We start from the raw sequence: 20,575 nt of genomic DNA, 5'->3' as shown, positions 1-20,575 counted from the left end.
CTGTCCCTGGCTTACCCCGGGAAGGGGCAGAGTACTTTCAATAAAGTACAATTAGGCAGCAGTGGAAATTCTTGTTCTGAGGCTCTGCAGCCACTGTGGGTGTGAAGTTGGGCACAGACTGCCTTGAGGGTTGTGGTCCCCTCCATGTGGGAGCCCCAGTGCTGTGGCTGCCATCAGAATTAGTGCTCAGCCCCAGGCTGAGCCGTGTGTCTTTGCAGGTGCAAGAGGTGAGCCTGGCCTGATGGGGATGCCAGGGAAGGATGGGCCTCCAGGGGATCCTGGTTATGCTGGGCTGAAAGGGGAAATGGGCCTTCGAGGTGAGTGCTGGAGGATTTGAAAAGCTGTTGCACCTGGTTTGGGCTGGGGGTGACTCCAGAGCTCCCTTAATGGGCTTGTTTGGGAGACTTGATTTCTTAGAGATTGAAGTAAGTTAGAAAGAGCTTTGACATAGTTTTTACAATATACTCAGTGCAGATATACAAAAATGGTCTTAATTTCACATTTTCCTCCTTTGTGTCAGGATTAGCATCAAATCTGTGTGGGTTTTGTGGGGTACTCACACATCCTTTGCCCCATATGCAGGTCTCCCTGGTAGACCAGGGGCTCCAGGAATAACCCCACAGCCAGAAGAAGTCACAGCCCCTGCAGGATTGCCTGGTCTGCCAGGAATTGATGGTGTTCCTGGCTTTGATGGAGACCCTGGATTACATGGCCCAGCTGGAAAACCAGGTAAAAAGTACACTCAGATCACCAAATTGGGATCTGTTCTTCTGGAAGAAAACCACTACTTTATCAAATGCATTAGGAATATTTAGAGAGTTTTTTAATTAAGGAAAGAACTCCATCAAAATGCATACAAATATAATATATATAAATATAATTCTGCATTTTTAACCATATGTGATACTCAGCTACACCTCTCAATCCTTTCACAACCAGATCAGGTGGAGTCTCTTTTGGAGGTGGCTGTTTATAACCACAGCTGGTGAAGAGTGGGCTCTTGGCATGGCTGCTGACATCTGATTTCCCTTCTGGAATATGATTGCAGGAGTCAAGGCAATAGTCTGAGGAAATAATGATACTGATAATGGTATTTTGTTTCAGGCCCAAAAGGCTTACCAGGAAGATCTGGTTTGAAGGGACGTGATGGTTTACCTGGCACTCCTGGCATAGCTGGGGATCCAGGACCTTCAGGTGCCCCAGGACCACAGGGATTTGAAGGTAAGTTTATGATTTGGGGAGCACAGATCAAAAAGAAGCAAACAGTAGAATTGTGTTTCCTTACAGCTTCTGCAGAGACCCTCCCAAACACCCAAATTCCTTAGGAAAACCAGGGGATGTCTGTGGTGTTGTGTTTTGTATCTGCAATGGAGGAAATTTAATTTTCAGTGAAGAAAGTTCTGTCACACATCCTTGTTGATGTCACTGCTGATGTTTCTGTGGGTGCAACCTTTTGGGTTTAATGTTTTGTGGGTGTGGGAATCACCTTGAAGATCTAGAAGAGTGCTGTAGTATTCCCAGTAACCATAGCTGTGAGGCTTGGGCAGCAGAGGAAAGGCTCAGTGAGAAAGAAGAGGAATATCAAGGAGAGTGCTACAGCAAAAATGAATGAATTAGGTTTTGGTTGGTGCTTTGAGATGCTCAGAACTACTGTACTGTGAGATACACCCAACACACTGGCACCAGAGCTGTTGGGCAGAGAAAGAAAACTAAGAGAGGAAGGGAATGGGTGGGTGGTGCTGTGAAATGGCTGCTTTTGGAACTGTTAAATCTAGTAATTCATATGACAACTACAAACTTGGACTCCTTGTTGTAGGAGACTGATGGGGTGCAGAGCCAGCTGATGTCCACACTGTGCAGTGACAATTGTGTTTGTGTCCCCCAGGCGTGGCAGGTTTGCCGGGCTCCCCTGGCCTGCCGGGAATGCCGGGCCGGAGTGTGGGTGTTGGATACACCCTGGTGAAGCACAGCCAGTCAGAGCAGATCCCCCCCTGTCCTGTGGGCATGAACAAACTCTGGGATGGATACAGCTTGTTGTATGTGGAGGGGCAGGAGAAGGCACACAACCAGGATCTCGGTGAGTTGATGGAATTCTCTCCAGAACAAACAACACAGGCCAAAATTGCATTTCAAAAGCCATCCTCCCTGGCAGTGCAGAGGGCTCTAGTGGAGGTGGTGGCACTTGGTTTGGCCAGATCCTCACTGGGAATGGTGTCACTCGTGCCATCCTCACCACTAAATGTTGGTGTGTATGACCTGGAGTGTTGGGAGATGCTTGGTATGACCCCTTCTGTGATTTTTCCAGGTTTTGCTGGCTCCTGTTTGCCTCGCTTCAGCACCATGCCTTTCATTTACTGCAACATCAACGAGGTGTGCTACTATGCCAGCAGGAATGACAAGTCCTACTGGCTGTCCACCACTGCCCCCATCCCCATGATGCCCGTGGACAGTCTCCAGATCCCACAGTACATCAGCAGGTGCTCTGTGTGTGAAGCCCCTTCCCAGGCTGTGGCTGTGCACAGCCAGGACATCACCATCCCACAGTGTCCCCTGGGCTGGCGCAGCCTGTGGATAGGATACTCCTTCCTCATGGTAAGGACACTGCTGCTGTTGCAGAGGCAGCTTTAAACATTTCATCTCTCCTCTCTGATGAGGTCACTGAGACTGTGGCCTGTGAGTTACTTACATGAACCTGGAACCCTGTCTCTTCTTCCCTGTCTCAGTGCATTTCTTCCTCAGCTGAGTTGCTGTAGCTCTGAGTTTGCCCTGTTCATCACCTGCCCTGATCAGTTTTGGTGGTAACAGTGCTGCCTAAGTTCTGTATCACTACAGATGTTTGTTCTTCAAACCTTTAAATGTGGGAACAGTAATTAACTACAGTATTGACTTAATCCTCCTTCTCAGTAGAAAAAGTTTTCTATAGCACTCTCCTAGAAGCTTATTAGTGTAAGATTGTTAGAAAACCGTGATGTCAGCTTTATTGCTTCCAAGTTTTCCCAACTTTCAAGTGAAAAGCTGGTTTTCCATTATTCCAGGCTTGCAAATTCTGTGTAAGTGTGAAAGCAAAGTTCCTATGTGTCGCAATCACGACACGAAAGAATGACACTCACCCATCACGTTGAGAGCAAGGAAAGAAAGAGAGAGTTTAGTATGATTTGGGGTTTAAATAGGGTTTGGAATTTGATCAAGGATTGGGGGGTGAAAGGACCACCTCTCTGACCTCAGTGGTTAACTCAGAAGTCCATCAATTTGTCCTTCTCCCTAGAAAGAATGTTGTCTACCAAACATCAGTCTCTGTTTGTCTTACAATTGGTGAGAAACTCCAGTAGAAATATGAAAACAAATCAGAAGGCTGAAAATCAGGGCAACACCTTTGCTTTCTGCCTTCTAGCCCTGACTCAAGACAGACATACATGGTCAGGGTATAAATTCGGTTGCCAGTTCCACTCCTTTTAGCAGTGGAACCAGGAGACTGCCGTGTTTATCTCCTGTTCCTCTGAGCTCACTCAGTTTGCCATCTTGGTTCCAGCACACGGCGGCCGGGGCGGAGGGCGGAGGCCAATCCCTCGTCTCCCCTGGTTCCTGCCTGGAGGATTTCCGAGCCACTCCCTTCATCGAGTGCAACGGTGCCCGGGGAACGTGCCACTACTTTGCCAACAAGTACAGCTTCTGGCTGACCACGGTGGAGCAGCAGCAGCAGTTTGTCAGCGCTCCTCCCTCCGAGACTCTCAAGGCGGGGCAGCTCCGGACTCGCGTCAGCCGCTGCCAGGTGTGCATGAAGAACTTGTAGGAACAGAAATGCAGAGAAATGGTAACAGTCTCTGCCAGCCCAGACTAGACAGCGCTGGCTGCAGAAGGGTCAATTCACCAGCCTGGTTTGTGTGTGTTTGATGGGTGAATGGAGACAGAACTCTACAAAAATCAAGTTTCAAGTCCAGGAGTTTGTGCACAGAGGAGGGAAATACCAGTGTTCTCAAGCCATTTTTTTAAAATGAATCATGGTGCTATGTTTTTACTTCAATGGGTTTTTTTCCCCTCCTTTATGGCTACCTCAGAAAGTCTCAGTGAGTTCCTTACTCAGACTGAAGAGCAGCTGACACCTCGTACCACTCCTCTGTCCAAGGCACATCCAGTCGTCACCCAGAGAGACTTTGCCAAAGCTGTGCTTAATTAGTGACACTGCAAACAGTGTCTGGTCTGGTGTGAGGGAGTGGAGACTCATTCTCCTGTGAAACACAGAACTAGCTAAAATTAATCACTATGTGCTGGGTGACTTGGAAATATTATGCACTAATGGTTGAGAATGGATTTTCTTAGAAAAATTGAAAAATGAATGTTTTGCTTTGCTTATTACACAGATGGAACATTCTTGCCTCCAGTGACAGGTAACCAGTTCTAATCCAGACTGATATCCACAGCTGACCTTAAAAGAGCTACAGCAATGAAAAATGCAATTTTTCATGTGAAGAAAAATCTAAAACACATCTACCATTTTTCATTGCTTTCCACTGAAATATATTCCAGGTCTGTCAGCTTCAAGGTCTGTGCTTCCCTCCTTGCAGCCAATGATATGCAGCCATACTTTATTAGCCAACATTTTATTACTGTGAACATAATTTTCTTTTCTGAGGCAGCTTTGGCACAAGTATTTTGTAATTATTCAAGTTGTGTTTGAAAAGTAGAGCCTTTACTAGATGGCACACAAGCTTCTGCAGATACAGGAGTAAGCAGTTATGGGATGTACATTTTTTACTCCTGCAGTCACCATGTGTTGAATACTGCTTCCTCTGGGCTTTATTGCTGTTAGCTTAAAAAAATTGTATCTCTACTGTATGCACTGTTAACTTTCCTTCAGGGCCTAATTAAAGAGAAGTGCCACTAATTGGATTTTCCTTGTATGTTTTAAGGGAAACCCATGACAAAGGTTTGCTTATACCTCTAATGAATTCATTCAGTAGGACCAAAGTTATTACTATGAACCTCTCTGGAGTGAAGCCTGTGAAATCCTTGTCTATTGTCATTCCAGGACATTTCAAAGGACTGCCTTTTAAATGCTTTGTTTAAAAAAAAACTCTAAACCTGTGCAGCTAATCCATGGAGAGGGGAAGAAAACCATGGCTAATAAACATTTAAGGCAAACAAGATGAAATGTGCCCAGGTCATGACTATTTTCTTGGATCCAGAAGTGCAAGTGAGAGGAGACAGCATTCATGATTTTCTCTATGTGGTCATTTATTACTCAAGATGAAAGTGTGTGATTCATGTGCATTACACTATTGTGACAAAATGATAAAAATGGGGACTGGCTGATAGTAAAAAGGAACTGTAGAATGAATTAAAAGATCTTTGCCTTTATTCTGAGCTGGTTTTCTTATAGCTGCTACAGAGAAACTCTTTCTAAGAAACAAAACTGCACCGGCTCTTCTGACAAACCTGGAGAATTAAGGCACTTTTACCAAAACAGATTTCAAAAGGCAACAAGTCAAAACCCAACAATTAAGTACTTTGCATATGCCTATATATTAAGTTTTAAGATAACCTGGGTTATATTTCATTCACACAAACAAATTAACAAAATATAGCAGCATACAACCTATGAAAAGCTTAAGAAATTTATTAGATGCACAGATAAAGTGCAGTAACAGAGATACTTGTGTAAATCTTTGTTTTTTAAATAAATAAGGTACAATTAAACCACCTTTGACTCACTTTAGCTCCAAAAGAAAAGTCAGCCTAAGTTTTAATGATTGAACTTTAAGGTCAAGGTGAAATATATCATAACTATAACAGTGGTTGTGATCTGTATCAACTCTTTGAGGCTCCTGTTCCCCTTGAGGTCTCCCAGAAACAGGAAGGCTATTGCAAACGGAGACGTTAGACATAGTTCCTTTCACAGAAACATTTTTTTCATTAAGTGTGGTTGCTCAAATACATGTTAAAATATTTAACAAGGAAACAATTTTCTCCTGATCCAGTTGATCTTTTAAACAAGACAATGCATTTTTTTCTATGATGCAGCCCACGGGAAGGAACAGAAGTAAACATCCTCCTTACTGAAGACTCTTTTGCTTTAAGAACTAAACTATTGCATTATATGAGAGCAAGAAATACCCATTTTGTGTTATCCTTTTCTCCAGACATACAGCCCATTGACAGACTTATTTTTGCCTTAATCTCAGAGGTCCATTTGTCTTCAAGAAAGACACACATTAAAAAGAGGTTCCCTTTCAGGGTCTTATAAAATCTTTCACTGCCTTTCCATCCAGGGAAGCTCTTTGAGAGAAGGAACTGTCCCTGATGGAGTTTTGGATGTTTGTGCTCTGTTATCCATGATTTCAGGCACTTTTGGGCTAACATGGCTGTGTAATTTGAGTCAATGCAATAATATTAGCAATATGTTTAATACTCAGAAGGGACACCACAGTTTCCTTCATACACTCAGGATTTCAAATTCTTCTTCCAATTCAAATAGCTTGTCAGTAGATTCAATGAGTTCTGAAAAAGAAATGAAACCATTTAGAATGTAAAGACATGCCTGATTTTGTTGACTAAAAAAACCCTCAAACCCCTCCTCTTCTGAAATGCTGCCTTTGAAATATTTTCAAAGATTTAAATTGTAAATTGGACATGGCCTGTTGGGATAACTGATACTCCCTAGGAGTGCAGGGCTTGCTTGATCCTCAGAGCAGCCCAGTTATTCCAGCTGAGCCCCACTCTGAGTGGTACCACACCTGCTCCTGTGGTGGTCACTTCTGGCTTGCTTGGAGGTACAAAAGGAGGCCAGTGAGGTGGGTGCTTCTGGACCAGCTCAAACATCCGCAGGCTCTGCTGCTTCACAATCTCCTGAGGGCAGAACACAAACCAAAAAACTGCCTGCTTAATTAAGAACATTTTTAATGTTGTCTATCTATCTAAGAAGAAAGGCTGTAAATTCCTGTTATTTCAGGTGCCTGCCATCATGCATCACTGCTTCACACATCTCTAGTATTGTCCTCCTTGAAAACACACCTGGAAGATGGAGCTCTTAAACTCTCCTACAAGTTATCAGTGCATTATAATGAGCTTTGATATCCATAATTTTTGGTATCTATAATTTTGTTCAATGGAGCAAACAGACAGTGAGAACATGAACATACTTCTGCCTTTTAAAAGTAAATTACTTGCTTGGACCTCTCTGTGTTCAAGTTTTCTGTGGATCAGTGGGAACAAAAGACAGATCTATCTACTCAAAAAAAAATCCAACAGAGTTTGAAAGATAGATTTTGATCAGGAGAAACAAGTTATTATTGAAGCAAAATTTCACTGCTATCAGGTGAGCTACATCATATCCTCTGCTTCAGTTATTTACACATTGCTTTCTGTAGCCTTTTTTGAAATACATGCTTTTGGTTGGTGGTACTTCATATTCACATTCCTGTTGCTTAATATTCCAACTGCTCGCTTGAGGTATGAGCCCCTAAAGCAGCACTGCTAACAGAAGACAAGCTCAGGAAGGAGGTGTTTGTACTTCCTCTCCCAGTGCCAGGGCTCAGGGTTGCAAAATGCAGAACAAGCTCCATCAGCAGTGTCAGATCTCCCTCATTATTTGATTTGCAGGCAGGGAATTTCCCTTAACTGAAAAAAGAACAGGATCCACCACTTCATACAGAGCAAAAAAAGATAGTAGCATTACCTTTTGTACAAGACTACACCAGTTATCAAAATCACATTCTTCTTTGCAAAAGAAGCCCTAAGGAAAGAATACACACAGTAATATTTTTAAATACAATTGTATCAATGAGCAAAGATGCTGTGCTACCCATGTATGGGTTATATCTCAAGTGACAATCACCCATAACCCAACCAAAGGATACTGGCATGAGATCAGGCTGAATTTCTTCAACTACCACACTATTCTTGTGACCTGTGCTGGGTAATTCCACTTGGAGATTTGTAGATTAAATAAACTCAGGTAATCTTCTAGAGACCAACCAACACACAGATGATAGTGATGGAATAAAATAAGGAAACCTGATTCAGTCCCTTGCTTTGACTTTCAAACTACTTCTTGGAAAAGGTCTGTGTTCCCCAGGAAAGAAACTTAATTGGCTCCCCATGATACAAACAGTTGGTCCCCTGCTTGAGCTAAAATTCATGTATCCTATGCAGTTAACATGTAAACTACTCTGTGTTGAAGTTTAGATTGCAGAAAAGTGCCCCGTGATCAAGACAACATGTTGCTGCCCTTACCAGTGCCCAGAGGTATTGCTTTGAATAAAGTACACACATTTATTATTTTCCAACACCTACTAAAGCTACTGAAGGGTCCAAATTCATGATCTTCATTCTGTGTGGGGCTTGCTGGCAGTGGAAGCTCTCATCATCAACTGTGCCATTTTCTTCTGAATCTACGAAGCTCTGAGTGGTGTGAGGGTCCAGGTAGATCAGCTCATTGCCTGGAAGGGTAAAATCCACATGGTGAGGACAAGCAAGGGGCAGAATAAACACTAATTCCATCCAGACTTGTAAAACATCAATTGCATTATCAGTCTGTATCCCAACTCTCTAGCTAGGGAGTCTAAGAGAACTGGAAAGTCAAGCACAACACTATTCCAGTTACCTTTTAGGGTACATTTTTGGGATTTTTTTTCTACCTTTGTCACACACTTTTCTTTATCTACATGAGGTCCAGTACAGTTTTTAAAAATCTCAACTGTAGTAATCCCTAACATTCCTCAGATCAAAGATACAGGATCACCACAAATGAAATCTGTAATCCCATTAGGCATTCACCCAGAAATTGAACAAATAAGTCTGACTAAAGCAGCTCAAGTTTTACAAAAGAAAGAACAAAATATCCAAGAAGTTACAGATCAGACCAGGGTGAAATATGAAAGACTGAATCTAGGATCAACTATTGCAATAATTAATAATGGAAGACATGAAAGAAGGTGAAAGATATACTGCTTTGAGAAAAAATTGAAAAATATGAGACAATAATTTAAGAAAGCCAGGAAGCAAAAGAATAAGACACAATAAAACAAGACACTCTTAACTAGAAAGTATTCACGATTAGAAAATTTCAGTATTTACACAGCAGTGACATCTGACACTTGTTGAATGCTATCAACTTTTCTTAGTGTCTTGTTCTTGCTTATATCATTCCACACTTTTATGTCAAGCTTTGCTTCTCCTTTTCTGTTCCTATAAGGATGGCCTCATACTGTTCCTGAACTGTCTGAGGTATGTTTCTTCTTCTCCATTCTCATGCTTAAAATGCTTACTACTGCCTCTTCCCAAAGAAAATCCTCTCTCTTTCAGTCATATGGATATTTGGAGTAAGTTTCCTTCTTCCTTACCTAAAAATCCTATAAAATAATAGGCATTATTTGGTTTCCCTCCTAATGCTCCCAAAGACTGTGGCATCTTAAAGCATTCCTAGGAGTCCAAAGAGAGAAAAATTAAATTGATTTGTTTATTGATATTACAGGTACCTGAACTTTTTCACACACACAAACAAGCCACTAAAGAATCCCTTACTTTAAAGGCATCAATATACACTGGATTGATGTGATTAATCCCTAGCCTGAGAGGGATAATCAGCAAGAGGGGTTTCCAGCCTGGGCACAATCCTGCTGTGTTCTTGTTTTGGCCAAGAGCACTTCTGTGCAAATGTGCACTGCTGTGGGCAACGCTGCTGCTCTGGGCAGGGCACCAGCACATCTTCTCTGGAATGAAAAGAGACATCAGTGAATGCTCACAGCAACACAGAGCACATCTTCCTCTCAGTCGGGAATTAAACTGCTTTTCCAGACAGCTTTAGAGAGCTCCTGCTTTAAGACAAAAGGAGCAGGGCATGGAAATCCTGACTGTTTAGTAGAAGTAATTCTGGCAGTGAGTTTGTGCTGGCACACTAGTGAGACAGGAAAAATGAGGGGATGGTGTTTAACACTAAAGTTACATTTACTACTCCCAGTATTAATGCTGTCAAGCTTTGCCTGGCATATGATATAGCGGAGAGGAGGCATTACAAATTCTTCTGGGAATTCCTCACTTCCAGTGATACACACATAAAATGACCAGAAGTGGGGACTAAAGTAGAACCAGGCTGTGGATAAATTCCACTTGTAAACCCACCCCTCCAACAACTGAAAATGGGCCACACATTTCTGAATTATCTGCCCCTCATTTCCCTTTTGCCTGAGAAAAGCAAATTTCTGGCAAACTCTATATTACAAGCAATTTTCTGTATTTTTACATACTGCAACTTCATTCCATGGCTGAAATGGGAGTTAAGGTACCACAGACCAAACTCCACCTTCTCATCCACATGGTATATAAGCTGGTCACCAAAAATGCCTCACTGTTCTGTGCTAACTTTACTTCTGGAAACCCCAAACCTGAGTATCCATTTCCTTTATTCCTTTTCTTACCCTGGTAACAAATAGATTTTGCTCATACTTCGATACATTCAGAAGAGTGAAGTCAAATCAAAAATTGTCACCAAGGAAATAATCACAGAATCATTTAGGCTGGAAAATACTTTTAATGTCATCAAATCCAACCACTACCCCAATGCTCCCAGAAGTAGTTTGTCCAAACAATTAAATTTGTCATGAGCTTGAGCTACTCTTTAATATCTGCTGGGACACTAAAGCAAAAACTCCTGTTTCACTTACTGATGTCTTCGATGACCACTGTGTTGTCCATAGATACATAAACTGCTAATGAATTCCATTCGTCAAATAAAGCAAGCTTCCTAGAAAATATAGAGGCAATAGTTAATAAAAGCTTACTAGGACCATGAGGGTAGCTTTTAACTCAGGACAGTTAATTGGTTTATGAGTAAAAAAGTCATTTATTTGGAAAAAAAATTGTTGGAGTTTTTTAAGGGTCCATGTAATAAAATGATAACTTTTACTGTTTAACATATTTGGAAAAAAATCATAATGAGTGGTTCCAGGAAAAGCACACACACTATACCATGTGAAAATTGTCCCTTTGCCAAATAAACACACATAATTAGGTTTATTACTTTTTATTGCAATTAACAGATTCTGCTGTGGGATTCTGCCTGATTGTGCCTGACATCATGAAGAGAATAAAAAAAAATTCCTATCCCAGTTTTTCACATTACTTTGTGCTTAAGAGGTTCCACTAAACTCAGTGGAACTATTTCAGGTTGTTAAAAGCCAGAGCAGCACGAGATTTTGGCACCCAAAAGTTAGAGGAGGGTGGCATAATAGCACAGGGGTTTCTGTCCACTTTGTGTGACATCCAGAACTCTGGGGAAGGGAGCTCTCAGGCTGCACAGGGTGATTTGGTTGTCTAAAACAAGCCTGAAAAACTGCTATGTGAGTCATGAAGAGTTTGTAAGTGAAAGGAGCTGGAGGCCAGGACACCCTTTAGCTCCTTTCTCTCTCCAGAATGGAGAATTGACTATCCCTGTCCCTGGTATGGCTTCCAGAGCAGGAGGAGCTTCCAGAGCAGGAGGAGCTCCCAGGCTGTCCCCAGCAGTCTCGGGCAGCGCGGTGTGGTCTGAGCACGTCCCAGGTCACTTCCATGACTTACTTCAGGACTTGAGCAACTGTGTTTGGTCCAAACCATTCTCCAATGGACTTCCCCTCTCCAACACCCATCTGAGCTGTTTTGTAGGGGAAAACACCACAGAGAGGCTGGTCACAGTCTGTGTCAAACAGCACAGCCTACTAATATCTTCACAAACATTCTAGAGCAACTGCAAGCTGTATTTAGCAACAACAATTATTTCCTAAGTCTATACTCTTAGCAAAGCTTAATGACTGCTAGTTCCCTCACAAAAAGTTCCAAAACTATAATGACAGTTACAAATTACAAATATGTCTATATGTCCAAATATGTAACTTACAAATTACAGCAATAAGTTTTATGACTATCTATCTATTTATGACTATCTATGACTACTATCAACTCTGCTACCCAAAACTTGCACGCTTTCTCAAGAGCTAGTGTCTAGAATACAAATTTATTTAGGTCTTGGTGAATAAAAATTTCTGAATTATTATACTTTGCACCCACTTGCATACATTTTTATTTATATATAAATATATACACTGTCTTCATAACCACCTTTTAAAAATTTTTAATTAACTTATTTCAAATGAGAACGTTTCAACACTGTAGGAATTTCAGTAGACAGAAGGAAGCTGATGTGTGTTCTTACCCATTTGGTGGATGGAGTAACAGCAATCTTTCCTATCCAGAAAGCACCGTAAGATTCTGTGATATTCTTCCGGTTGCTTTTTGTGTTTTTCCCATTGCCAATCTTACAGGAAAAAAGCGATATAAATTAAAAAAGAATGTTTTCATTCTACTGACCAAATTTCTAGATGGCAGAAAGCCATACAATGAGGTCTTAAGAGATAATCCATCTCTAATATTTACATTTTATTTAGAGATCCTAGAAGACACACCTTCTCGTTTATTATCAAGTTGTCCTTTATCATCCCATGCTATCATGTGAAAATTTAGAAACTAAAATAACAATGCCAACTGCAAGTATATTCTGAGTATTAGATACTTGGGTATTCCACAAAAAGATTGATAAAATAACAACAGTGGGATTCCCTATTTGTCCTTCCTCTGTTTTTGTTTCTCTGCTTAAGGCTGACATGATTTTGTCCCATCAGACAAGAACAATTCACTAGTGACTTTATCAGGCCATCACAGTTTCATTAATAAATTTAGGTTTTATGCTTTTATGGAAAACGACAACAAAAATGAAACAGCCTCCAAATAACACCAAAGTTGGCTCAGCAGCAGTACTCACCCCTTCCTAAGTGTCTGCAGATCAGTGCCTGGGCCAGCATCATCTGCCCACACCTCAGCATGCATCCCCAGCCCGTGTCAGATGAGGGACCTGTGCCTCCTGGGGACAGAGCAGCTCACGGTCAGCACAGCCCTGCACAGCCTGAGAGACCTTTACAGTGAACCTCCAACAGCTCTGGGTCAGCACAGAGCCTGAGAGACCTTTACAGTGAACCCCCAACAGCTCTGGGCTCTGCACAGCCTGAGAGACCTTTACAGTGAATCCCTGACAGCTCTAGGCTCTGCACAGCCTGACAGACCTTTACAGTGAACCTCTAATGGCTCTGGGCTCTGTACAGCCTGAGAGACCCTCACAGTGAGCCCCTGACAGTTCTGGTCTCTGCACAGCCTGAGAGACCCTCACAGTCAAACCTCTAACAACTATAAGCTCTGCACAGAGCCCAGCTCCTGGGAGACCCTCACAGTGAATCCTCTAACAACTCTGGGCTTTGCACAGAACTCAGCTCCTGAGACACCCTCACAGCCGAACGTCTAACAAGTGTCATTTTACCACAGGCTAAAGGCACTGAGCCAGGTCCTCTCCCTCGACAGTGCTGCTGTCACTTCACTGCTTGCCCCACAAACACGAAGACTTGATTATAGACAGGTACAAGAAGCAGTGATTTTAATAGCTTTAACCATTTGTTTGCATACACAGTTAAATTATGATCAAACCCTTCTAGTACTGTAAAAATAACTTTTCAGTCTCCACCAACATCATCACTAATCCTGCTAATCCATAAGCAGGCAGCTGGAATGCTGTGTACTCACCAATAGGAGAAAACTTCCTTCTATACGTAAACCAGAGACGAGCACTTATATCCAACAATAACTTTGATTTGTCTGGAATAATTTCAAGAGGAAATCAATTATTAAAACAGACTTAAAACTGAAAAATTCAAATTATCCCTATACAGTCAATATATAGAGTGCAAGGAAGGCTCCTCTTAGCTTTTACATACAAGACACTTAATACTTGAAACATTTTTAGCAGTTTAAACACAGAGAGCTTTCGCAGACTGCTAATTAAAGTTAACTTATTAGGGAAGAAATAATTATTAGCCAATGAAGTTTTACAAGGTGTTTGCAATGACTATGCCCAGCCTGAATAAAACAACTCTTGAGAACTCTGTCCTCAGGAAAGAACTGGTAAAGCAGGTTAAGAAGTTCTACGTGCAAATCAACATGGAATTATACATTACCTCCAAACCCAACAGAAAGCAATTTTAAGAGAAGGTTAATCATGTTAAATTGAATTAAACCTCTCTTTTTTTTCTTGTTTGTTTAAACACATGCACTTAGAGAATTCTCCAAAGGCTCTGAAGAATGCTTAAGAATCCTATTTGCTGAATTTTCCCTCAGCTGTGGCTCAGACTGGCTGGATTTTCCAAAGGATTCTCCTGCTGCTCAGGGCTGCATGCAGCACCTTCAGCTGTCCTGAACACGGTGCCTGCACTGGTGGCCTTTGACATTGACACAGGAGGATGCCCCTGTCTCCTCCCCAGGGAGAAAAACTCATTTCTGAAACGTTATTTTCACATAAACACATTACTCTGCTCCAATTTTTTAGGTCATGTATTTATTTTCACTAAAATGCAGTGTGTGACATGGATTAACTTATTATTGTTATTTGAAATATCATTTTAGTTGCAATCAACGGGCTGCAGACAGCATCCCTCACAGGAAAATGACATTAGTAATACTGAATATTTCCCAGAAGTTGCTTATATATTTATTTCTGAGGCCCTGATGTTGTGAAGTGACAAGGCTGACAGCCTGTGCTATGAGTGTGACCATATTGCAGGAATTACATTGGAATTACAGCTGGAAGCACATTGGTTCTGGTTTCTGTGCAGGAGGAATTCCACTGCTTACACCTGGTGGTGAAGGAAAACAAACTTCCCTCACAAGACATTTAGGGAACATAAGGAGCTGCTGCTGCATGTGAATCTATGAATATTCTACAGATATTACAGATAATTCATTTCTAAAGATACCTGTGTTTAGGTGGTGTTGCCTTCCTAAAATCCACACTGGCTCATCAGTTTCTGGAAATTCTTCTAAGTAGTCTGACAAAATAGTGATCTGGTTTTCATACCTAGATAAAACTGAACAGGAATACACAAAATTCAAACTCCATTTTATCCCCTCATTCTTTTATGCACAACTTTGAGTCCTCAAACTGAAGCAGTTGCAGCAAATCTTTGCAGCCTTTGGGGCTGCTGAGCAGTGCTGCCAGCTGCTTTTCATTTTCTCCCTTAAAAGCTGTTCTGACACTGAAATAGCCAATGCCTTGGCTTTTATTTAGATCCTCAGTGAGTGCTGAGAGAACACCAGGAACAACACCTGGATTATAAGCAATCTCCTCACTGAAGCCAGTGACAAAAGTTCAGGATGACTGCAGTGAGGAGGAGATTAGATTCAAGATAATGAGGAAAGGAAAAAAAAAAAATGTAGGCACCACAGCTTCATCTGAAATGTAGAAAAAATACAAATCAGAGTGATTACTGCCTCATGCTTAAAGGGAAGGATATGAAAAGTGTTAGCAAGACTGGGCTTTACTTTCCCAACTGGAGATTTGAAACACTTCAGAAAAAAAGAAAATAGATTTATTGATTTTATTATTCAATATCATATCTATTTAGTGAAAAATAACAAATTATAATTAATATAACTAAAGGAAGACAGTCCTTTACTAGATCATTAAAATGGTGCTTTCTGGAAGAGTGAAACAACCCTTCAAGTGTACAAATTAATGAAAAATCATTTATTTTAGATAACAACCTTAAGGAATACAGTGCTAAGAAATCAGAAGGTAAAAGTGAAAACAATTTACCCTACTCAGTGCACATATATCCAGTACGTGGAATGAATAATCAGCAGACACACACACACACACACACACACACACACATACATATATATATATATATATATAAAGTAAGATTCCATTTAAAGAAATATACACTCCAGCAATGAAAAGGGAGCGGCACCACCCTCTGGCAGGAGCAGCGGGGCCAGCACTGCCGAGCCCCGACATTCCCCGTCCCCTCCGGCCGTGCTCAAACAGCAGACAGCTCCTCCTCAGCCCTGCCGAGGGCTGTCAGCTCAGCAAAGCAACTTCTCGCACCGTGCCCTGCATCCTCCGCCAGAAAAGCCGCGGCTCCCTGCACTTCGAGAGCGAATTATCTATTTTTTGAGTCCAAAGACTTAAGACACTCTGGACCCCCGAAATCCAGCCGGAGGCACCTGCCCCCCACCTCGGCCGCCCCTGCTGCCGCAGGACACTTGGGACCACTCGAGAAGGTACCGCCAGGGCTTCTTGTCCCTTCCCGGGGTCTCCTTCCTTTCCCCGCTCTCCGCCGAGCTGCGGCGCCTCCCGGAGCGGGGCCGGCAGACCCGGCCTCGACCCCCGGCTCCGGCCCCCGGCTCCGGCCGAGCCCCTCGCAGCGGGTCCCCTCCGAGCCCCCAGCCCCGGCCCCCGGAGAGGCCGCGGGACCCCAAGCGCCAGGCGACCCCTCAGGGCGGATCGCACTGCGCCGCCTCCCCTCCTGTCAGCCCGCGGGCAGCTCCCGCCGCCGCCGGCCCTACGGGAGCCCCGGAGCCCCGGCCCGGCCCCTCCGCGCCGCCCCGCCAGCTGTGCCCGCGCCCCGCGCCCCTCACCGGCCTCCATCCTCCCGCTGTCACCATCCTCCTCCCCTTCGCCCCGACACGGAGGCACAACACGGCCGCGCCGCGGGGCGCCCTGGGAGCTGCAGTCCCGCCGCCCACCGGGAGCGCGCCGCCCCCGCGCCCGCAGGACTACAAACCCCAGCCAGCCCCGCGGCCCGAGCGGGCGGGCAGGCGCGATTGGCTGGGCTGGGCAGCGGCGCGCTGCTGATTGGCGGCCCGCGGGCGTGGGGCAGCATGGAGGGCGCGGTGTCGGACGTGGCCGTGTGTAACCTGGCGTTCGCGGGCCGCCTCGAGGAGCTGCGGGCGCTGCTGCTCCGCGACCGGGCCCAGGCCACGCGCGCCGACCAGGTCAGCCGGGGGCGGGCGGCCTGAGGGCGGCTCCCGCCAGCCGCTCCCCGGCCTCGCCCCGCTCACGGCTTCCCTCCCGCAGGATCACCGTACCGCGCTGCACTGGGCCTGCTCGGCGGGACACACAGACGTCGCTGAGCTGCTCCTCGGGCTGGGCGTGCCTGTCAACGATAAGGACGATGTGAGTGCCCGGCCCTGCCCCGGGCCGCCTGAGGGAGCCGCGGGCCTGGGGGAGCCGCCGGGCGCTCCGGTGATGCCCGAGCCCGCTGCTGTCGTGGTTTCAGCCTCACTGGGGCCCTGGCAGCGGCCTGGAGAAGCTCCCGGAGCTTTTGCGGTTCCTTTCCGTCCTCTTCCCCCTCCTCCCGTCGGCTGGTGCGCCCAGCGCCGTGTCTGACACCTGGGAAAGGCCAGGCTGCTCTGTGTGCGCTGGGAAGGCAGGGTGCAGGATTTCACAGTTCCTGTGGAAATAGGCCTCCTCCTCTCGTGAGGGGAGATTTGAGACCTGCTTATTGTCCCGAGATTTTGGGTGGTTCTTGGGGTTTTCACATTACCTTTATGTCGGTGTGATCTCTCAAATATGTTGCGCCAGATCATGAGGCACCCTGAAGATTTCTTGTGCTGGGGAAGGCATTAATGAAACAGGTGCAGGTTCAGTGATTTCACAGTTGGAAAGGAGATGGCCTGCTCCTGTTCTAGAGGAAGAGTTGAAATATTTGCATCCATTACAAAGCATCCTAAATGTTATCCATAAAGAAGGAAATGTCTCATCAGTTTAGAGAGTAGGATATAGAAAAAGTGTCAGAAACTTTTTAGCACCCTTTTCTACTACTGTTGTTTGTCCTTAAAAAGACCCCAGTGTAAATTCAGCAGGGACTAAGTGTTCTGCAAAGATCCCGTGCATAACTGCATTGCAGGAGTGATTTCTCTCATTTAACTGGCAGCTTTTTCCAGGTACTGAATGCAGGCATGTAAGAAGACATTAGCCTTGCATCTAGTGAAAATCAATAATATTTACCTTTACACTGATAAGAATATGTGCAGTATGAGTGATTCAGGTCTGTCTAGGTTATGCATTATCACATTTTTCTGCCTGACACTCGTGGTTTTTGTAATGGATTTCTTCTTGTCCTCTGTAGGCTGGTTGGACTCCCTTGCACATTGCTGCTTCAGCAGGCCGTGATGAGATTGTGAAAGCCCTCATTGCTAAGGGTGCTCATGTCAATGCTGTCAACCAGAATGGCTGCACACCCCTGCATTATGCAGCCTCCAAAAACAAGCAGGAGGTATGTATATTTACCTGAGCTGCTGGTGTTCTTGGAAGGAGGATTAAGGTATGTGAAGTCCACATCCTCCTCCCCCACTCCTTTCTCTTTCAACACACTCAGATTGCAATCATGCTCCTGGAGAACGGGGCTAATCCGGATGCAACAGATCATTTTGAGTCCACCCCGTTACACAGAGCAGCAGCCAAAGGAAACCTGAAAATGGTACAGATCCTTGTGCAGCACAATGCAACTGTGGATATACGGGACTCTGAAGGGAATACTCCTCTGTAAGTAATTTTTTATTTTGCTTATTGTAGAGTAATCTCTCTGAAATGAAACTCTGCTACTTCACTGTCCTTTTTTTAATTTTTCATTGCCTCAAAACACTGTCTTGCTTCACATCCCTGTGCAATTAAAAAGTACTTCAGAAAGTCATACTTAGTATTTTGCCTTAGTGGTCTGTACATGCATGCTTTAGTTTGAGTTACTGTATCTTCTTAAAGAGTGTAGGACATGTTTTATATTATTCTGGAATACATTGGTTGCTGCTACGCGGTAGAAAGTGAGCTAATGACATCAAAGTCAGAGGAAACTGGTCTTGCAGGCTGGTCTGCTCTGTCCTGCCAAGCTAGAACTCATTTCAGAAGCTTTTCTTCACCTCTCTAAAGAAAATAAGTTGCAGTTGAAGTAAATCGGCCCAGTGTTTGTTGTTACCTTAGAGATCAATTTCAATCTGTAAGGGTTACAGCTACTTTGGAGCTGGTGTCAAAACCACAGTGAAACACAGATTTTGCTGTGAATAAGATCAAGAACTGTGTTTTAGCTGTACATAAACCTCAGTTTGGAATGCACATAGTTCTTCCTAGGACACTGTGCCAAATGGACAAAAGCATTTGCTGCATTTGCAGTAACTCATTATTTTTTAGCATCGGGCAATTTATTTCTCGCCTTCAATTTAATAGAGATTGCCATTTTCCATTCTCACCGTGGATTATGTTCTCTCTAGCTTTGCTGACTGCAGAGCCAAATTCTAACACAAAGAGCTGTCTTAACATTGCAAGGAGAGCAGCAGGAGGAATGTTCTTGAGTTGCTAAATGACAGCAGAGGGACTGGACAGCAAGCTTTGGAATCTGTCTAGGTAGTTGGCTGCCTGTGGGTTTGTTGTCAGCTGTATCTTCCCCCCAACATTCACACGTTGTGGTTTTGACATAGCTCTTTTAAATTATTGCTCTTGAAAAGCTTGGGCAGTTTTAACAGTGGCTGTGGGTTTCTTGTTCTCACTGCAGTCACTTAGCCTGCGATGAAGAGAGAGTGGAGGAGGCAAAGCTGCTGGTGTCTCATGGTGCAAGCATTCACATTGAGAATAAAGAAGAGCTGACCCCACTGAAAGTGGCAAAGGGTGGCCTGGGAGCCATCCTTAAGAGAATGGTGGAAGGCTAAAGGGGGCTTCCCACTCGAGTCTCTCTCCTGTTGCACTTGTATTTAAGACTGCAAAACTTCAGATCATGATAGTCCTGCTAGGATGTCATGTATGGTATCAGTGGTAATGAAATGTTTTTATTGAAGCTGTCCTTCAAGTGCAGTGCCAAAACAACTCTTTGTACTTCCTGTTAATTAAATAGTTCACTGATTTTAAAGTATTTTTCAATATCTTGCAGTTTTCATTCAGTTTGCAGTGTGATGTGTATAAATCTTCTACTTCAGGTCCCAGTTTAGAATTATTTGTTTCAAGAAACAGGACCAAAAATGTTTAACCGTTTAAAACCAATTTTTATTTTCTTCTAGAGTCTTTGTTTTTGCCCTTAGCCTTTGTGATTTGTGTGTGGGGTTTTGTCTGTGTTTGTAGGTACTGATTGTCTTTCTCCAGATGATTCTAAGTTACACTGTATTTCTCTTTGTAGAAAGCAGTTTGCTCAGTTACTTAGATAATTGTATCCATTTTTGCTACTCTTGGTGTATTAGATGTCAAGTGTAAAGCTTTTTTGTTGTTACTGGTTGTTATCTTGTTTTTCTCTGAGCCTTTAAATACATGTATTTGATGAAGTGCACTGGGCTGCCTGCAGAATGCAAGACACAGTTTCAGGGTTACCTCTGCAAATACACTGTTCTATAATGGTGGCTTGTATATTCCTCTGGGATGTACTTCAGTATTTTTTCTTCTTGCTCCTTTTGTAGGTTCCTTTTTTGTTGTCTTTGACTCCTACATGCAGCACTGACACTTGCAGTTTACCATCTTATACCAGAAGCCTGGTTTAATCTTTATTTACTCATTGCAAATCCTGATACTAATTTATTACAAGGCAGAGTGTGAAAAGTGACCTCCTGTCCTGATGTTGATAAGATCATTTTTGACACCAGTAGAGTAGATTTCCCCTTGAACAAAGGATGAAATTCTGTGAAATAAAGAACTTTCCTAAACAACAGTCTTTGGTATTATAAAACTTTATTAAACTTACATATAATA

General features: G+C 43.5%; 3 protein-coding genes across 4 annotated transcripts in view; 2 read left to right on the top strand and 1 right to left on the bottom strand.

Moving 5' to 3' along the window:
• The window catches only part of COL4A6 (collagen type IV alpha 6 chain), a 101,563-nt gene extending 96,340 nt beyond the window's left edge, over window positions 1-5,223 (top strand). Inside the window, exons 39-44 of the mRNA XM_083876283.1 lie at window positions 219-317; window positions 583-729; window positions 1,105-1,221; window positions 1,886-2,077; window positions 2,306-2,592; window positions 3,530-5,223. Of these exons, the coding sequence (XP_083732409.1) occupies window positions 219-317; window positions 583-729; window positions 1,105-1,221; window positions 1,886-2,077; window positions 2,306-2,592; window positions 3,530-3,790 (1,103 nt within the window). The 3' untranslated portion in view covers window positions 3,791-5,223. The remainder of the gene's footprint in view (window positions 1-218; window positions 318-582; window positions 730-1,104; window positions 1,222-1,885; window positions 2,078-2,305; window positions 2,593-3,529) is intronic.
• Window positions 5,224-5,335: 112 nt separating this feature from the next.
• Window positions 5,336-16,594, bottom strand: ATG4A (autophagy related 4A cysteine peptidase). 2 transcript variants are annotated; one of them, XM_083876277.1, is made up of 13 exons: window positions 16,489-16,594; window positions 14,823-14,933; window positions 13,597-13,668; window positions 12,788-12,886; window positions 12,182-12,283; window positions 11,551-11,623; window positions 10,659-10,738; window positions 9,520-9,707; window positions 9,339-9,417; window positions 8,290-8,435; window positions 7,673-7,729; window positions 6,732-6,843; window positions 5,336-6,495 (listed from the first exon to the last, which is right to left on the bottom strand). In XM_083876277.1, exons 1-13 carry the CDS (start codon window positions 16,496-16,498, stop codon window positions 6,431-6,433), a joined length of 1,194 nt encoding a protein of 397 aa, XP_083732403.1. In that variant the 5' UTR covers window positions 16,499-16,594; the 3' UTR covers window positions 5,336-6,430. The 2 variants fall into 2 exon arrangements, with proteins under 2 accessions (XP_083732403.1, XP_083732404.1); XM_083876278.1 differs by lacking the exons at window positions 9,339-9,417; window positions 9,520-9,707.
• A 122-nt stretch (window positions 16,595-16,716) lies between these two features.
• On the top strand, window positions 16,717-20,515 carry PSMD10 (proteasome 26S subunit, non-ATPase 10). Its single transcript, XM_083876281.1, has 5 exons — window positions 16,717-16,845; window positions 16,928-17,026; window positions 17,982-18,128; window positions 18,231-18,397; window positions 19,398-20,515. Exons 1-5 carry the CDS (start codon window positions 16,732-16,734, stop codon window positions 19,549-19,551), a joined length of 681 nt encoding a protein of 226 aa, XP_083732407.1. The 5' UTR covers window positions 16,717-16,731; the 3' UTR covers window positions 19,552-20,515.
• The last annotated feature ends 60 nt before the right edge of the window (window positions 20,516-20,575 follow it).

Source organism: Zosterops lateralis, assembly GCF_965231275.1.
Source record: "Zosterops lateralis genome assembly, chromosome: 21".
Classification (NCBI taxonomy): domain Eukaryota; kingdom Metazoa; phylum Chordata; class Aves; order Passeriformes; family Zosteropidae; genus Zosterops; species Zosterops lateralis.
The sequence above is the reverse complement of the archived record's forward strand: the minus strand, read 5'-3'. Positions and strand labels throughout refer to the sequence as shown.